Source organism: Gobius niger, assembly GCF_951799975.1.
Source record: "Gobius niger genome assembly, chromosome: 4".
Taxonomy (NCBI): domain Eukaryota; kingdom Metazoa; phylum Chordata; class Actinopteri; order Gobiiformes; family Gobiidae; genus Gobius; species Gobius niger.
Window position 1 is genome coordinate 14,224,076 of NC_136855.1, and position 18,993 is coordinate 14,243,068.

General features: G+C 40.8%; 3 protein-coding genes across 5 annotated transcripts in view; 1 reads left to right on the plus strand and 2 right to left on the minus strand.

Annotated features, from left to right (window-relative positions):
• The window catches only part of homer2 (homer scaffold protein 2), a 47,839-nt gene extending 45,060 nt beyond the window's left edge, over window positions 1–2,779 (minus strand). Inside the window, exons 1-2 of one of the 2 annotated variants that reach the window (XM_079554855.1) lie at window positions 2,490–2,779; window positions 2,230–2,403 (exon numbers count right to left, since the gene is read on the minus strand). In XM_079554855.1, coding sequence (XP_079410981.1) covers window positions 2,230–2,234 — 5 coding nt within the window. In that variant the 5' untranslated portion in view covers window positions 2,235–2,403; window positions 2,490–2,779. Of the gene's footprint in view, window positions 1–2,229 lie in introns of both variants that reach the window. The other variant, XM_079554854.1, reaches the window with a different exon arrangement.
• A 614-nt stretch (window positions 2,780–3,393) lies between these two features.
• Window positions 3,394–5,471, plus strand: LOC306962497 (uncharacterized protein). The gene is made up of 3 exons (XM_079555640.1): window positions 3,394–3,480; window positions 3,663–3,821; window positions 4,975–5,471. Exons 2-3 carry the CDS (start codon window positions 3,664–3,666, stop codon window positions 5,258–5,260), a joined length of 444 nt encoding a protein of 147 aa, XP_079411766.1. The 5' UTR covers window positions 3,394–3,480; window position 3,663; the 3' UTR covers window positions 5,261–5,471.
• A 6,964-nt stretch (window positions 5,472–12,435) lies between these two features.
• Window positions 12,436–18,670, minus strand: LOC306961645 (BTB/POZ domain-containing protein 1-like). Of its 2 annotated transcripts, none has more exons than XM_079554491.1 (8): window positions 18,125–18,670; window positions 17,111–17,267; window positions 16,233–16,338; window positions 15,950–16,147; window positions 15,167–15,296; window positions 14,904–14,991; window positions 14,625–14,771; window positions 12,436–13,701 (listed from the first exon to the last, which is right to left on the minus strand). In XM_079554491.1, the coding sequence occupies exons 1-8, from the start codon at window positions 18,523–18,525 to the stop codon at window positions 13,543–13,545; spliced, it is 1,386 nt and encodes a 461-aa protein (XP_079410617.1). In that variant the 5' UTR covers window positions 18,526–18,670; the 3' UTR covers window positions 12,436–13,542. The 2 variants fall into 2 exon arrangements, with proteins under 2 accessions (XP_079410617.1, XP_079410616.1); XM_079554490.1 differs by having other exon boundaries at window positions 15,167–15,359.
• Between the last annotated feature and the right edge of the window lie 323 nt (window positions 18,671–18,993).

An 18,993-nucleotide genomic window follows, 5' to 3' on the forward strand; every position in this document is an offset into this window, starting at 1 on the left:
AAATAGATACTGTACCTCTAAATCATGAGGCCTTAATATTAATTAGAAACAAATTTGAATTATTGCAATGATTTGACCCAACACTCCCGCTGAGTTAGTCCAAGGGGAGGCTTGGGTCACTATTTTGAAGGGTTGACACTAACAGTTATCTACGACAGGAAGATATTTTGCAGACTTTATTTGGTAAAGTTAGAATTCTGAAACATTAAACAAGTGAAAACTATTCTTTTAAACAACCACCAAGATCTACATGAAACATAATAGATGGAGCAGACCAGTCAGTACCTACGGATAAAGGGAGGGCTTCATAGGTTCTAATGAGGTCTTCCTCGTCTGGGTTTGCAAACAAAACAGAAGATCCAAAATAGACCATTCACTACTTCTTCAGTCACTCTTTAAAGCGACTGAAAACATGTATACCAGGTGTCAAGGATGAAAGCCTGCGTGACTCAACCCTTCCCCCTCCCCAGTCAGCCATTTTAGATGTTTTCACCTATAAAGCCAAAAAACACGACAATGCAAAAATGATTAAGATACCAACTTTTTAAGATACTACTATTTTACTATTTAATATTTATATTTGAATAATAAGAGCTGTATGTGACAAGCAAATGTCTGAGATCAATAAAGGCTATCTTATCTTATCTCATCTTAGTCCTGTGAAAGCTGACACACACTTTTGCTCTGGTTTACTCATCGTTCAGACAGCTGCCATAGCATCCATAAACAGGAAGTGACATCACACAGGCAGTATATTAAAGTCTAGTAAAAATGTGGCTCCAGTGATTGTTTGGGTCTTTCTGTCAGAGGAAAGGGCATACAAACAAATATTCTGATGTAATTTGCGGAAACCGAGGAAAATATTAACCATTCAAAATGTAATTTTATATTCACTTAAGGATGCACAAAGCTACACTTTACAAATTCATCTTTATCTGTGCATTAGAGGTGGTGGAGGAACTATTGACCTATGAAGCACACTCTGGCCAATGACAGCCATAAAGAAAATGTTTTACCATTTAATTGTGTGTATTTGTTTATATTGTTTTTTATTATTATTATTATAAAATGGATGTATGGGCAACAGTAACAGCACATTGCATGTATGGAAACACATCAATTAGGTTTGTACAACAAACTATGTCGATGCTCTTTTCTGGGACAATTAAGCCGTTTTAAAAAAAAGTTTTAAGGTCTATAAATAGTTTCCTGAAAAATGACATGGAGAGTGTCCAAAGTGGGGCAGCAAGCAGGCAGCAATAGGCATAAACAAAGTGAATACATTTTGCTCAGCATGGCATAAACTGTCAAGTGAAACTAAAAACTGGCATGGACTGAAACCAGAAACAAACCAGTTACTATGCCATCGCTGTAGGTGTGACCTTACCCTGTTAGCTGCTTGGCCACACATGCTCAATACTTTCCTCTCCACTTCAAACCTGCTCAGCCACTTTGCCAATTTTCTAGAGGAGTCAGGACTGTTTGACTGGTTTGTTACACAATTTGGGAAACATTTAGCACATGGAAACTAGAAGGTTGGCACCGAATGACTTCACCTATTGATATGAATGCTATTTTTCACAAGTAATCGTTTATTCTGCCATGTCTGCTGCTTGGCGTGGCACATTAGGAGTCTTCATGGATTATTAAATAGCTGGTCACACACTGGAAACATTTGCCTTTACATAGAGAATTGCCTGGAAATGTCTCCACAACAAATAAATGAGAATAGGTCTGGTGATTGCATAACAGTGACAATGAGCCACTGAACATTCACACCATGGAGGCAAAATAATGTGCTGTTCCCAGTAAACAACTAGAGCAATGTGGACAATACAATGCCAGAAGTGCCCATAGTAACGAGAGGGCAGAGTGTGTAGACTGACTTTGACGCCTAGATGTAATAAAAATCACTCCACAGAAAGGAAAACGAAAGGTATTGGCAGCTGGAATAGATTTTGCTTCATGAGAGTGGAAGGACATGTCATTAGAAAGTCAATGAGAAGTACTAGAAAATTCCCTCAATATGCCTGAGATCCAGAAATAGATCCGCTTATATTTGGGGGAACCCTCTCTCTCGCAGCTTGTACAAGCAAGCCATGGGGAAAGAACGCGATGCGTATTTCGTGCGTAAAGATACAAATGTTGAATTGTGGGAGGCATTCTTGACATATTTCACACAGTGCAGGTGTCAATGCAGTCTACAGACAGCGCTTTATCCACACTCACCCCATCGCCGCGGACTTGAGGAACAACTCCTTAATAAAAATAACGCCGAAGAGAAGAGTCCTATGGGGAATGGGGAAACTGTCACCAAGCAAAGTCCACGGATAATTAGCTGTCCATAGAGTTCAGCCAGCCAGCCAGCCTCTCCTTGGCGTTTTTACTCCGCTCTCCGGCTTGCTGCCAACAGACAAGTGTGAAACATGAGATCACAACTCGATTCAACCGGGGGTGGTCAAGCTCAAGATTCCCGAAGTTTGTTTTACCTCCTTCTCCGCAAACTTGGGGTATTCAAAATGTTCTTCAAATGAACGTAATTAAGTTGATGTGTGCTTGTCAAGTCCCCTCTCCTCGTGTGTTGAGTGAGTGGCTGGGTAGAGTTTGCTCGATCCTCTCCGATGGGATTGCATGGAGTGAATGAAGAAGGCAGTAGCGACACGGAGCGGCTTCCACCTGCTCACGCGTCTTCTGCTGCTGGACCGAGCTACGACGAGCCGCCCACACACTCAAGGAAATATGTGGGTTTTGCGGCGGCGTTTTCCCTCGACGACAGGGACCTGTGACCAAGTAAGTTTATGTAGCCTAGATTAATAAAATTCTCTCTCTTTTTATTTATTTATTTATTTTGGCTTAAAGATGTAGCCTACTATGAAGCCTACGACAATTTCCCAATGTTAAAAAATAACCGGAAATATTTGATTTGACCACATTTCACATTTATTTGATAATTTGTTTTATTTTCCCGAGTTGATCTTTCATGTATTAGCCTACTGGAAAGAGCTGTATAAATTGTTGTTTTGATGTTGGGTCGTTTTGTCATTTCTCTTTCTTTTCTTTTGCAGGATTTTTTTCCTTCCTATCTATCTAATAGCCTATTGGTCAAAGTATAACAGTGTTTAATTTTATTCTGTAATATTACTAACCTTCGGGGGGGGGGGGAAACAATTTAAAAAAGAGGTTTATATACAGTCTATGGGTTTAACCATATCGACCGCAGTTCACTTAATTAAAGAATTTTAAACATAGCAAATAAAATTAAATATAAGTCTTCACGTTATAACATTCTGGTTTCATCAGGTCTGAGAGATTAAAACATGTATCGTTTGTGTATGGGTATGTCGCGTGCGTTGGTAGGAACCAACATCAAATACCGTTGCACGTTTCCGGGGAAACATTTCTACGCTGGACAAACGGTGTGATCCTGTTGTTTAGTTTTGCTTTCGGGGTCGTAAACTCGTATTTATACGTCCTATTGAGGTGAGATTTCATGGATCTTTTATTATTAAATGCTTATGTACATTTCCTATGATGTTTACACTGATTTTATGTCAACATCGTGTATGATCTTCCTAACAGTTTTTAGGGTTGTAGTTGACCCACATGAGAACACGCTCGTTCATTCACAAATCCAGCGGGTTAACGTAAGGTTTCTTTTGTAGGATGGCCGGAACTACAGATGAACCGGAGGACTACGAGGAGCTGTTCGCTCACAGGTTTACCTCAGAAGACCACGAATACCAGGAATACTTGAAGCGACCGCCCGATCCGCCTCCCATTGTGCGGAACTGGAGGGGCCGCGGTGGAGGCAGGGACAACAGGTGCGCTCCTCAATCATTTATACACGAACAGCTTCGGGACGCAGACATTTCCACATGTCCTGGGCACGGGTGAAAGGGTCTGTTCACGTGGGCTCTGACCAGGCACAATGAGTTCAAACTACACAACGTTACAGTCCCTCAATTTAAGAAATATATTAATGCTAATCCAGGATACAGGCAAAGTGGAGCAACGTGCAACATATGCTGTGACGTAATTCAATCTCACACCATCAGTCAGGCAAGTTTGTCGAGCACATACCAGCTTTCATACCAGCTTTCATGTGTTCATTTGAAGCCTTGAGCAAACCAAGTTCAGCTGAAGGGACTTTTTTTTTATAGCAAACATTCATTTTAACAACCACCACCACTTAAGTTTTATGTGGGGAAAAAGTAATTAAAGCAGTACTAAGTAACTCATGCTCCTAGATGCCACAAGCGCCACTGCAGGTCGTAGCATGTTGAGTTTTTTTACTCATTAATTGTCCATGAGAGTGAATACTACGCTGACAGAAAAGACAAAGGGAGAGAGGGATATTGTTCATCCAATTACACAATGGAGAACATTTTTTTCACTCAAACTTGGCTGTAAATACTGTTTAAGTGGCGCTAGCCCACAGTTAGCTTTGCCCGTTAGCCTGTTAGCTTCTTCTTCGTGATTCCAATGGTGCGTATTGAGGCCTTCGACCCGTAGGCAGCGAAGTTGAAATGGCAGTTGTCTGGCCAGAGACACCAGGGGAGATGAAAGCCCCCCCCCATCAACCCATTAACACTTGTGTTTACCCCAGAGGGACCACGAAAAGGATTTATTAAGGTAAACAAGTTACTCAGTACTGCTTTAGATCATAAAAATAATCTGTAGATTGACTGATTCCCAAAATAATCACTAGTAGCAACCCTAAAGTACATAAAACAAAAACAAAAGATCAATAATATTTAAATAACCGTAAACCTTAAAATCCTGCACAAATGTCTTCAGCTCATTTCCAAAGCTTTGTGTCCTAGTAATTCTAGAAGTAGTTTGGCCAAAATGGGCTGTAAGCTTTAGTCTCTTTGGGCCTTGACATGTATGTTTGTATTTCTTCTTATTGTTGCTAATTAAATGTTCAATGTTTGACTTGTTCATCAGCAAAAACAGATTTTTTTTCCCGTTCAGGTACCAGGACCGTCGTGGTGGATATGGAGGCCGTGGTTGGGGAGGCAGAAATTATGGAGAAGAGCGTGGCTGGAGAGGAGAGCAGCGCGGGCACTGGCAGGACAGGGATCGAGACCGAACCTATGGCAGGGACCGTGACAGAGACAGGTCACCTCATAGAGACCGAGAGAGGTCCTGGGACAGCGGGAGAGACAGGGGGTCCCGCGGAGGGCATCAGCCCCACCATCAGAGCTCCAGCCAGGGCTACAACTCCCAGCATCAGAGGCCACAATATGACCGCTACTAATATCTCTCAGGTTTTGTCAGTATTTATATGTACTTTGAACTTGCATTGCAGACATGTGGCAATGTGCAACCGTCGAATCATATATTACTTATTTGACCGTAGCATTATAAAATAGGACTAGATCAACTCAGCATTTGATCTTCAGTGTTTCTTCTTTTTGTCGTCCATATTAACTCAACACTTGATTTGCCCTCAGTGTAAAAAAAAAACCTGATTATCTCAGTCAGTGCAAAAAGAATAGTTTTTTAGAAGAAAAACAAAATGTATGTTGCTGCAAACACACCATCATCCTACAGTTTTTGCACGACCCAAAGAATAATACAGACATGTTTCATCTGAATGAGCTGAACAAGCCTTGAGGGTGTCATACATGGTTGCTCCAGATCCTCACTTTGTACTGATGAAGCTGGATCAACCACTGGATCAACCACAGCCAACAAGTAAAATCTGTGACACTACAACAATTTATATGAGAAAAACACCTGGAAACAACCTTTATTTGCTCTGAAACAGCAGATTCACTTACGTAGATTTCAAGTTACTTCAGATGTATTTACCGTCTTTGTAGGGCGGACAAACTGAAATGATTTAAGCACTGACAGACACCAATACCTACTTCACTTTGCTTCTTTCTTTCTTTGCTTCTTTCTTATGTGTTTTTAAACATTTCACACATGTGAAAAGCATGTACTGTGTTATCATGTTTGACCATTTTTCCAGACATTGCAGGCAATGAATTAACAACAGATGATCATGATCACATTTTTCTGTAGCTGTAATGAACTCCACTCATCAGATCTCAATAAACATGTATTTTCCTAAACTTTTTATTTTATTTTATAAATGATGCTTGTGCAGATGTGTTATTACTGTAAATGAAACTTTCCTCAGCTCACAATTTCTTAGGTTTATTAGAGCATAGTTTGTTGCATTTTGTTACATGGTTTGGTATTATTATTATTTTTAGACGGGGACAGTGCACAATTTAATGTTGACCAAAAGGAAGGGAAATGCATTGTACCAGCTTATACCTGTAGTCCCAGGGCAGGTTGATGTCACACTCAGAGTACAAAAACTGATTTAAAATGTAGATGAATACGGGACCTCAGATTTATACATTTTAGCATCATTAACATACATTTAATTTAAATAAGTTCAAACATAACATTTTCCACTAATCCTTTTTCCAGGTGAGCGGCCGCTCCCTCATGACGCTGTTCCTGATCATGAGCTTATTAGATTTCTAGAAGCCACAGACACAATTATTAGCCAACATGCAGCATTTGTTCTGTGCATATTTAAGTATCTAAATGTACTATTACAGAATCACTTATGCTTCTGTCAGAGGTGAGGGCCTCTTATCTGCAGATTACAGCTCGGATGCCAAGTGCTCCCCCACGGCAACCTCGGCTATTCATTGTCATCACTGATTGCGCCGCTTGAGTCCAAATCAACTCTGTTAACGCACTCTTAGCCAAAGTTCAGAAATGGACAACCGTTAACAGTATGTATTTGTATTATATGTATTTGCCTCATCACATACTTTCAGTCCACAATGTGTCAGTAGCCAATATTTCTCCATTGATTAAAAGGCTAAATGATTTGGAAATATAGCTACAATATTTTCGTTTCATATAAGTATTTTACATTACTTTTCTAGAATGTTTTTATCTTATTTTTTTTCTTAAATTACAGCCGTTTGGAGGTGAAAAAGTTGGTAACCACAATAAAAAATGATCATTGCAGCCCTTAGTGATTATTCAATTTTGTTTTGATGCCAATTCACCTTGCAAGCCTAATTGATTAGATGGTGTTATATATTCAAAAAGTAATTCCAACCTGTGACTAAAGGTCTATTATCCCACTATATTCCTCCAACCACTCTACACATCAGCATATGAATAAGCATTTTGCCTAGCAGGTAGCTGTATGAAAAAGGGGCTGACATCTTTGGGCAGTGAGCTGGCCAGCGAAGCGTCTAGAAATAATCTATTAATGACATTTGTAAATAATTAAGCAGCTCCAGGCTTCCCTCTCTTCACATGTCAATCTAGGGCTGTGTGCTATATCCCTCAGGCTAATTTAGTTCCTTCTTAGATCCCCCACATTCATTTATGTTGAAGAAAGCTTAACTTATCATGGAGACCAGTCTGTAGTATCATCGACAATTTGATTTAAAAAAAAAAAAAAGAAAGAAACTGAACTTGACCTTTTGATTCATCTTATGAGATAAAAACACAATTGTGGGATTTTGAAACCTAAGATGAAGCTCTTTTGTGTGGCATATTTTGCGACCATGATATGACACAGGTATAAAGCACTAGATTCAGAGAAAGTGTTGGTGACTCATTCACTGCTGCCCACTTACAGCAGTTTGAGACCAGCCGCCCACCACACATTAACGACTCAATACACCATTGTTCTTCTATGCAGTTATACGAATACACAAATGATCATCAGTAGTGAGTCGGGGGGAGTTATTTAAGCAATGAATAAGTAATTAAATGAAAATAGTGAAAAGTACATGGGACATTTCTGATGTTTTTCATGAAGTTGTGAAGTATATTTTGAAGAGCATTTGAAGAGGGAAACAAAATGTACCCAACTCATCCAACCCCTGGCCCGGTCGACAAGGTTTGTTGGTTGTTTTGTTCTTTTGACTGATCGGTTTTGACTAAATGTTCTCAAATGTCTGTGATCTCGGGTTTGTTGTTCCTTAAATGTTTCTTAAAGTCACTTGTGACCTGATGAGTCTTCTTGCTTTGTAGAAGTGGAAACAACTGTTGAGCAGCTTGGAGCAGGGACACCAGAGTATGTCAGAGGCAGAAAGTGTGATGTCGTGGGGCGCGAGAAAAGGAAGTGAGAAAACTGTCCCTACAGCTTCATTAAAAAGTCTAATGCAGACTTTATTGTTCAAATATACTCCATTTTTGTACTTGAATATTCATGTTCAACGGACTGAAGCATCATGAGCATCCAAAGCAAACGTTCAGGCATGTACTATGTTATTCTTCACAACTCCATTGCAGCTTAAGGCAACTCAAATTCAAAGTAAAATGCATCCTACAAACTTAAACAATATCACAGAATTAAACAATATAGGGGAGAGCGGGGTGGGTTGGGTCATATAGCATATATAGCTTTACTGCTATAAGGCTTTCATTATTTCAGGATGATAAGTATGCACACTCGCCCAAAAAATAAGTAGATACCTCCTATTGATGAGGCTTTAATATTCAATAGAAACAGAATAATACTAATTTTTTATCATAGCGAAGATTTTATCCCAGTTGGGTCAGTCCAAGGGGATGGTTGGGTCACTATTCTGAAGGGTAGACACACAAACATTTATCTATGACAGGATGATATCTTACAGATTTTGTCCTTGACGTAGAAAACCTTTTTTTTTTTTTTTTTTTTTTAACAAACCCCAGTAAATCATTGTGTTTGTCATTACTGAACTTTATAACCACAAAGATCTATAGGAAACATAATAGATGGAGCAGACTTGTTGGTACCTACAGATAAAGGGGAATAAAGGGGATAAAGGCATGAGAACAAAATTCTCTGGATTAAGTTCTTTGTCTTCCTTGTCTGGGTCTCTCTCTTCTTTCCAAGGACCATTCACAACTTATCAGAGAGAAAGTTATTCTTTGATTGGGCACTTCACCAAAAATGATGAAAGGCTTGGGACATCAATGCATTCTGTGTGGCCCAACCCCACCCACAACATTTGACCCAACGCTCCCCAGTCGGCCATTTTAGATATTTTCACATCCAGCCAAAAAATACATGGCATCTAATGATTAAGCTTAGGGTGAACTTTACTCTCCCCATAAGACACCTTCATAGATTATATTCATCATGGAAATTATGATAAATGAAGGTCAAGTTCTTCAGTGTGAAAGCTGACTCACACTTGACAAAGGTTTACAACAGTTTTGACCTGACCTCTCAGACATGACCTCTCAGTTTAGCGTGGTCTCTCTTATTAGCTCTAAAACACTGAGTGACCCAACCCACCCCACTCTCCCATAGTATAGTTTTTAATCACTTTTTTGTACATCTTCCCACCAGTCATAATCATTTAGTTGGTGATGTGACTCTAACCAAAGGCATGATTATAGCGTATGTCATTTGGCATGTCTGTATCATTTTGTATGGGTATTGCTGTATTCTCATGTGTGGGTGGTTATAGATTTTTTTAGATACATCATTAACAGCAGGATCCAAATTCTCCTCTGACAGGGGCTGCCTCCCACCGCGAATGTGGCTCAACGTCTCTTATCGGCCTCTGTAGCTGGAAGAAAATGGAAAAATTGTTGGCTATTTCAGGTTCTTGAGCTGCCATCACTCTGTGCTTTAAGTGATGGACATTCAACTTCTCATTAGAGACGCTTCGTCAGCAACAGCACTTATAAAACCGGCAGCGGATGGTCTTTTTTGTTTCGTGAATGTCAATATCAAAAGCTAAGATCACTGCCTCGTTGCCTGCTATTGATCATCTCAGCTGTACGTGTTCAATTCTCAGCTCCAATTTTGCTTGAAGCCTTCAAGACATGGGTCGGCTCTGGTTCCATCACCTTTAGAAAAACTAGACACACCCCTTACCCTCTAAGAAATGAGTGTCTTCTTGATGTTAATGCCTTTTCTGTCTTGCCTCTGTCTCAGCTGCAGGTGCTTTTATATATTGTGAGCGTTATCAGCATCAGCAGCCTCAGAGAACCCTCATTAGGCTTCTCTTTTTTTCTACCAGGGCTGTGATGTTTGGTGTGAGACAGCGAGGCTCGTTATCCTCCTTCCACATCGACCTGCAGGGGAGGCGTCCAGCTGGAGAGGCTTATGTAATGTGTTTTCTCAGCATTAAAGACCTAGAAAAAAATAGAAGCTCATTAAATAAAGGCGTTGTAGTATTCTTTAAAGGATGCTGAGAAGTGCTTTGTTGTAGTTTCCTTCCACGGGGTCACACAACACAGTTATATCAATCACCCCATAGTATCATGCAGTGTTTATCATGCAACACAGACATTTGTAGCTATAAATTGATTAAAGTCACACTGCAGAACATTTCAGCTTATATGTCACAAGAACAAATAAACTGTTGTGATAAATAAACAAACATTTCAATGAAGAGTATCGTAATTAAACCTTATGTTTGGTTCACTGTAGTCAAAGCAAAGCAAGCAACATCACATTTGACCGCCTTAAGCTTTGATAACAGCACATATCCACTGTGGCATTGTTTCAATAAGCTTCAGCAATGTCCAAAGCCAGCGTTGCATTAATTTATCACCAAGATCTTGTATCCAGGTGTGAAAATGAAGTCTCAGGCTCCCTAAACCACCCTTTCACAATGTGAGAACGAGGATTCCTGACATTGTCATCTTGGATTACCCTTCATCTTCCCTCTTCATAAGACAAGACTAAGTCCATTGATGGAATAACCAGGCCATGCAGGATGTTCAGTCAGCTTATCACATTCTTTGGGCACACTAAGTTGCTGAATCTAGACCTGACAAACTGCAGCAGCTCCAGATCATAACAGTAAGTCAAATCAAGGTGTTTTTTGTGTGTCAGGTCAGTATTTGCCAATTAATAACCTGATATGAATAAAATGTTTGTATGTATTTGGTGACATTTTATGTAGTTTGGCTTTAATCACTTTGTCTTGTCTATTATTGTATTCTTCTAATCTATCTCATGGGCACTGCGACCAATAAGGCAGAAAACTACCTTTGTGGAAGGAACACACTGCACTGTCTGCCGCTGGGGTCCTCTGTCCCGGACCAACCCCAGTCACGCAGCCCGCTCCCTCCGCTCCTCCTCCGCACAGATGTAGGCCGGTCAGCGCTGTAGGGGCTTTCATGCATGTGTGTGTGGCGCGGCACGGGGAGCACTGTGCGCTCAGACACAGACAGTGCAGGAGGCCGAGCGGTGATTGTGTAGCGCACGAGCCTGCCATCAAGGACATGTCCCGAGGCTGGCGGTCTATCGCGCTGTCACATCATATTGGACTGAACGCGACACAGTGAGGCCCCACAGACCAACTGATGAGAAGCTTTGCTTGCTTGGGATTTGGCACAAGGCAGTAAATAAATTAAGAATAATTCTTTCCCTGTTTGGTTTGTAAACTATACTATAGTAAAAAGGCAAGAACAGACTCTGTTCCTGCTTTTGTTTAAGGTCAGGGTTGGGGGTCTGGAAATGGGCCTTCTGTGTTATTTTCTATTTTTAGGGCCCCCATGTGATGCGGAATGCTCCGGGTCCCAGAAAATCTGTCACCTGACCTGGCAAGAAGTAATAGTGACGCAATAACATTTGGAATAAGACAAGTATAAAACATGAACAAGTTCAACAAAGTTTTGGAACAGTGTGGTCTGGCATCCTGTCCAATAACCACAACTGCCCTGCAGGGTGGACTGACGACATCTATGCTGCCAATCTCTCAACCATTCACTCACTCACAAACACACTGCATTCACACAAGCAAGGTGGGTTAAGTGTCTTGCCCAAGGACACAATGACAGTCTTCCAGAGCCGGGATTCAACCACCAACCTTCCAATCACAACAAGTTTATGTTATCGACAAACGGCACTACACAGCTGAATCCGGGTTGCCTCAAGGACACACATTTAACGCCCTACATGACTAGAATTAGGCACAAAACATCAGAAAAATAATTGAACATTAGTTCTCAACGTTTGGTTATTGATGTGACATTATATTTCAAGTTGAGGGATTCTAATCACTGAAGATTGATTTTTCACAGGATTTTAGGGCGGGGCATTGCAGAGATAGCCTACATTTTGGATTGGACAATTGAAAACTAAAATGGTTCACGTTTGAAATGTTATATCTGTATTTTTTGTTTGCGTTCCTCATTTACTGTGTCCAATTACAAGACGTTCAGTATCACCCGCTTCTCCAAAAAAGCAGGCTATATAGTGAGTATTAGTATATACGTTTTTTCTTACAAATTTCCTCACAATCTCATGGAGCCAATGAATTTTAAAATGTACAATTGGCCAGCAGGTGGAGCCAGAGTACGGGTGTTGTACCGAAGCTAACGGTGCCAGATACACAAGTGGCAATAACAGAATAACAAAAACGAGGTTATGAAGGCATCCTAGACTATTTGTTTACGATCATTAATTACAAGTCACAGGTCATTAATTTATTTTCATTGGTGTAAGAAGCGCTTCTGCATTACAGCATGTACCAATGGTAATGTTCACGACACAGATATGTAGAACAATGCCAAAAATAAAAGACATCAGTGCACTGTGAGAAATACATCAACAATAACCTTGACAAGATATAATGGCCTTGGTTGACATACAGTTGTACAGTTCAGCCCAAATGTGTTCTTTGATCAGCACAACTTAACAAGAGGTTAGTTGACCCAGGGAACAATAGGGAGTTTACGTTCAATAACAGATTAATGACAAGGAAGTGTAGTGACATGGACCTTCAAAGTGTTTTCCTCAAAATTGCACAAAAGATGGACTGCAGGCAAAGGTTCTTGAGCAGTCACCTGTACTCTGTATTTTGAAGTGTTGATGATGGCTCAAGAACCTCTGACTATGATGGAAAACTCTCGTACAACTGAGAAATTGATAATTACGAATAATTTCGGGCTTAACTGTACACAACATGAGGTGAGTGCTCTGTCTTTTTACATGTAGAGACACAACAGTCATATTTCAGCATTTGACGATGCCTGTGAGCGAGCATCTGTCGGTATTCGTCTGTACAATGTTTTCTAAAAGACAGGGACGCACAGTACATACAATCTACAGTCCATGGGAGCATTATTATCGGTTTCAATAAGTTGCGTTCATGTGACATCACAATACAATGTGCAAAAGTTCACTTCAAGTCATAATTTTCCAAATTAAGCTACATTTGAGCTTTTTTATCTTCCTGACTTTGTCTTGTTTTGACACAATTTGCTGCCATTACAAATTGCTTAGTGTTGAAATGATAGTAAAATATTGTTTTAACATTATATTGTCATCACAGTATTTAAGACGGACACCAATTGTTGCAGTTTTTTCTCATTTCGTGCAGCCCCAGTTTCAGCATATGTAGATTCTTTCTTTGAAAACAGCCTTTAAAGTAGTTGTACAGGCCCCTGCTTTCCATCTGAGATTATGACATCAATGTCATGAACGCAGCCTATTACGAGGCACTAAATATCCAGCAGTCCAGTTTCTCCGTTCTCTCTCGCTCTCTGAGGTCTTCCTGGTTCAGTCAATGTAATGTTTTCATTACAGGGGTTTTAGGAGTAGTATATGATTTCTGGTATCTGTCCATCCTCCACTGAGGTGCCGTTGTTGTTTCCGGGAGAACTGAAGAAGAAAAAAGTAGTCTTGGTCCCTGTTACCGACTCCTGAGTGACTTTCTTCAAACCTTTGGTGCCATAATGAGAGTCAGGGCCCTGTAAAGATATAAATGACAAAGGTCAATGATAAGTATTTGATGTGAGAGTGTTTTAACCACATAACTGCCACCTTAGGTTTAGGGTTAGGGTTAAGAATTATTTACATCCAAATCTCAACACGTATTTAGTGGAGAGCTTACAGCCTGTATGCTAGTGTGATACCTCATTTGAAAGCTAAGACCTAGTTTCTAAAAATGAAACAAAACTTACGTTACATTTGCCGTTCTTAACCCTAATTATATCCGGATTATGGTTAACTAACCCTAACCCCCTGATCAGAGGGGACGGCAGGTAACAGGCTAAAGAAGAAACCGGTCTAGAAGACAGTAGGTGTGAAAAAAAGAAAGGTCTTATCGCACTGTGAGGCTTAGATCAAGCTACAGCTCACAGGGAAACTGCTTCCTGTTATCTGCCAAACTTTTATATTAATTTCTATCATATTAGTTAAATGCGTTCCAAATGCTTTCCAAACAAGAAATGCATATTTTTTCTTCTCAAAGCAAGAGCCCAATCAGCTGTTGCTAATAAGCTAGTTTTGTTTTGGTGCTTTCGGTGCTTTTAGGAGAGTTACATTTGCTTGCGTACGTGCATTCTCCAGGTGAATTATTCCAGACCCCACAGCAAAGGTGGCCCAGGTTGAAGTAACTTGTTCTCCCCTTTCAGTTTAGGCTATAGCACAGCCCCTATGGGAAAACGGCTTTGGTGTTGCTGGATTTTTATACATTTAACAGTAAATCCATGTGATATTTCTATTTTCAGTATAGAGTGTATCCAGTGGGGTTGGATGTCCCTTTTATGGGGTTTACCAGTTGAAGCAAAACTCCATTTCAAAACTCTTTCAGAACTACTTGTGATGAAAGATACAAACGTATCTTAAAGGGCAGCATTGTTGTCTTGCATAATAAAATCCATTCACTAACCTTGAGAGTTGCACATGCCGTGTAGCTGACGTTAGGCAGGATCTCCACTGGCTCCTTGAACATGACCCTGAAGGTGGTCGCCGTCCCATCACAACTGAATCCTGTGTCGTTCTGACCGAGGGTGATGCGCTTGTCACTTTCCATAATCTGTGAGAGAAATTAATCGGAATATAAAGTGAACGAGACAATGACTAAGTTGTAAAAATGCATTTCTTGTCCTTTGTTCTGAGCAACTGCTGTATTTGTGTCTCGAATGACAAGCTGTGTTAAAAGGTTTACCTGTATGTTAACCTGATAATCCGTTGGTCCATGTATCGAACCGTACAAGCCAAAACCAACTATGCAAATTCTTCTATTTACGTTAAACCTAAAGACAAAAAGACAACAAAATAAGGAATTAAGTTTCATGCATTTGCAAGTTCTCTCTGTGCATTCACCAACAGGATATTTCCATTGTAATAAAGTAAATGTTTACTATGATAAGCATTCACAATCATTTGCTTTGGCTTGACAATAAACATAAATATAAACATTGGCCTCACCTGATTCGATCGCTCGTGCCGCTGTACCCCCACCGACTCTCGACCTGCTGGAAACGGTTAATGCTGCACTCCTCTCCGCGGAGGCAGCAGCGCGGCCGGTCGATGTATTCGACTCTTGGTTTGGGGTTTACTGTAAAGTGTAAAAACAGATTTACCACCTCCCGATCGAACAATATCCCAGACTGGGCAGGCCCTGTTGCACAAAAGAGAATATGTTTCTGTGGTCTCAGCCAGACACTGTGCACTTTGTTAAAATAATAATGATTATAGTTTAACTTTGAGGAGAATGGGCCTCATTCACAAAATAGATCTGAAGCAAATCTATTTCCAACAAATTGGTCGCACACATTATTTTGACGACATCAAGCAGAATTTAAGCATAGTCATAGCTTTTCTGTTGTTGGATTCCACAACTAGAAAATACGCTGCATAAATAGTTTATCTGCTTAGACACAGAGACCAGTCTTTTTTGAGCGGGCAAAAGAGACGGCCCTCAGCGAATGACTTACTGATGAAACAAGTCATTCGTTGATGACTTGTTTAATCGACAACAGTGAGTGGTAAAACACGACGTTGTGATGACAATGCGATGACGAGGTTTACCAAATCTAAAATGTTTCCTGTTACGGTGATGAAATATGAATGGAAAAAGCTATGAGGGTGCAGAGCCGTTATGGTGGAATTCAGATTGAAACGAGTGAAGAAAGTAATGCAGTCATGAATACAATTTAATGAGGAATGAATGAGGCCCATTACTTCATATCTATATCATTAATCACTTACCTGCAGCGAATTCCTCCACAGTCATGAGCGGGAAGCGTATGAGCGGCAGAGCTTTCCCTAAAACCTTCTGCTTGTTTTCGGACGTGGAAGGGAGCTGTTGCCTGTAGCACTCGGCCTCTGCCCAGCGCACCACCGCCCCAAACAGACGGTTCTCCCTGATGCTCAGAGTGTCCCGCTCCAACACGGCACATAACGTGTCTATACACAGAATCATAAAGACAAATCTTAAACAAAACACACAAGTCGAACCAAAACCAGAGGCATACAGAGCAAAGAATCTTACCGAGGTCGATGTCTGTGAATCCTTCTGCGTTAATTGCGTCTCCAGTGCTTTTGTCTATTGTGTCCAAGCAGAGGCTCGCAAGCTGAGGCTCGTCGAATAATCTGGCCTACGATAAGATACAATGAAATAAATGACCAAGCTACGCATTATGCTGCAATAACAAAACGGGAGAAGAATCCATATTCATTTTTCGGTTTCTTTGTCACTTTGGGTGTCATGTGAAAAGATTAACATGACACAAGTCCCCTCTCCTTCCCTTTCCCATTATTTACCAACGAGTCATGTATCGTTATTAGCTTAGAACAAACAACATAACTACAGTATGTTTGTGTCATTGGATCAAATGATACATCCTGACAGTATATGATGAAGTGTGAAATGAAACATTTAAAATAATAAATAAACAACCAACAAACTAAATACAGAATCACTAAAAGTTACTTGGCTGTTCGTGCTGCATTCACAAGCCATTGGAAACATCTGAAAATATTTCACATAGTTGGATAAATCACAAAACCATCTGAGGCCAAAATAACTCAGAAACTTGGGTAGAAACAGTCTGCATTTAAATAATTTTCTAGAAGTTGATACTACGAAGCTAATCATTTTAACCCAGAAGAAACTTAAAAGGACAAAGACAACAAGCACGAGTTATTATTAGCCGATAACAAAGAAAACAAAGACGGTCAGGACAGTGTGATAAGACAGAAAATCTCAACAACAAAGAGATATTATAAAGTTATTCAGGTTTAGAGCTCCAGGCAGTTTAATACTACCATGTAATAAAACAACAAGCCTTCTAGGGTAATATTACATTATTAGATATTTCCCTCAACTGTCCAGCCCTACTTTTCGCTATAGTATCTACGCTGTATTACCTGAGTGAGAAGCATGAAAGCGTTGTCAGCTCTGAGATGTTTGGTTAGAAACTCTACACAGTGACTCTCCAGTGCTGGGACGGCGTACTTCTTTGCAGTGTACAACGTCGTCATAACAGTCTCCGGACCAATGTGGACCTCGTCAGAATACAGAAACCTAAAAAAAAACATTATCAATGTTAATTTTCCTTTATACATTGTTCCATTTATAAATCTGCTGCATCAGCCTATCTGAGCAATATTACACCTTACTAGCATTATCATGTAAACGTAGAGCACTAACCAACTCTGCTGCAGCTTCTTACAACTTGATTTCCTCTTTTAGAACAGAAATCTGGTTTATTATGTTTTCAACAAGCACTGCCGTCTAGCAGCAATAATTAAAGCAAACATCCTTTTCTGTCCACACATATTCCTCCAAAATTTTCAAAGAGGCACCAACAAAACATTTAATAAGAGCTCTTCCCCTGATGTAGGACTCATTCCTAACTGTATCTATCCTCATCATGAGCAAGAATAACTTCAACATCTTGAACTGTGCACTTGTGTCTTTTACACACCTTTTGACAGAGTTGTAAACAGTAAACTGTGTATTAATAACAATACATGTATGAGGCTTTACATACAAACATGTGGCAGCTGCAGACTGCAGTATATGGACGGCTACTTCATAAAATACTGCTATAATTTCACTACTGGTTGGAGCAAAAACTTGTGCTTCTATAAACGATTACAGGTTGTAAACAATAAATCACTTGAATGCATGGTCTAAATAAAAGGCTGTTCATTCAGTATAACAATGATTTACAATAAGTATGAATTACAATAAGAACTATGTCTTAATTTGAGTGGTAAGACACATTACAGTATCAAGACTAACGGGAGGAACAGAAGGGAAACTCCACACTCCACACTTTGATGTGGCCAGTGTAATGGTCTGTCACTGTAACTGTGCCATTTGATTATGATTGATAATACATTTCCCATGGTTCTGTCTGAGGAGTCCCGTCCTACCTGAGCAGGGCTAAGAAGGCAGCTGGCTCCACATCAGGCAGCTCTATCTCCGCTGAAGTGGTGGCCATCCCTCCGTTGAACATCGCATCAAACACGGCACTGCCCGCGGCCAGCACGAACTTGTGCGCTGGGATCCTCTGGGCCTGCCTGCCCTTCCCCACGATGAAGCGCACGTCGCTGAGCAGCTCGTTGTTGAAGAGGAAAGCGAAGCGCTCTTTCAGAGAGCTCTTCGTTGCCTGCCAGTTGTACATGGGCTCCCGGTGGAGGCCGTGAGCCGGAGGAGAGGCGGGCGGCCCGGGAGCAGCTGCAGCCTGAGCCGCGCTGGAGCCGCAGGCGGCGGGGTCACTGTGGTTTGAAGCCACGCCGCCAGCACCAGTGCCGCCGCCCCCGGCAGTCGCCATTACTCTGCACTATATAAGTCAATGCTGCTTAAGTACAAAGCCACGGTGGCATTAGCGAAATGATGTGGCTGAATATGATCTTTATTTACGTCCCGTCCATCGCAGCAGACGCCATCCCCTCTTGTTTTGCTAACGCTTCCGGAACAGCGCGTGCGCACGTACGGCGCATGCCGCCCCCTAGTGCACCGAGTGTGTCAAAACATCCACAAAGCTCACAGACAATGTTCTCCTCCGTTAGTTTTGCTTTGGAACAAAGACGCCTTAAAAACACCTACAAACAAAAAATAAGTGGAAAAAATATATAAATATAATATTGACCCCTTTAAAGCCAGTCACATTTGACTGTCTGACTGTACTTTATTAATGTAGTACATTTAAAACAAGCAACTGTGTCTGTAGGCAGGAATGTGGAACGCTCTGTGGAGCGTGTGAGAGGAGGGCAGGGAGGAGGAGGGCTGGACGGGGGCC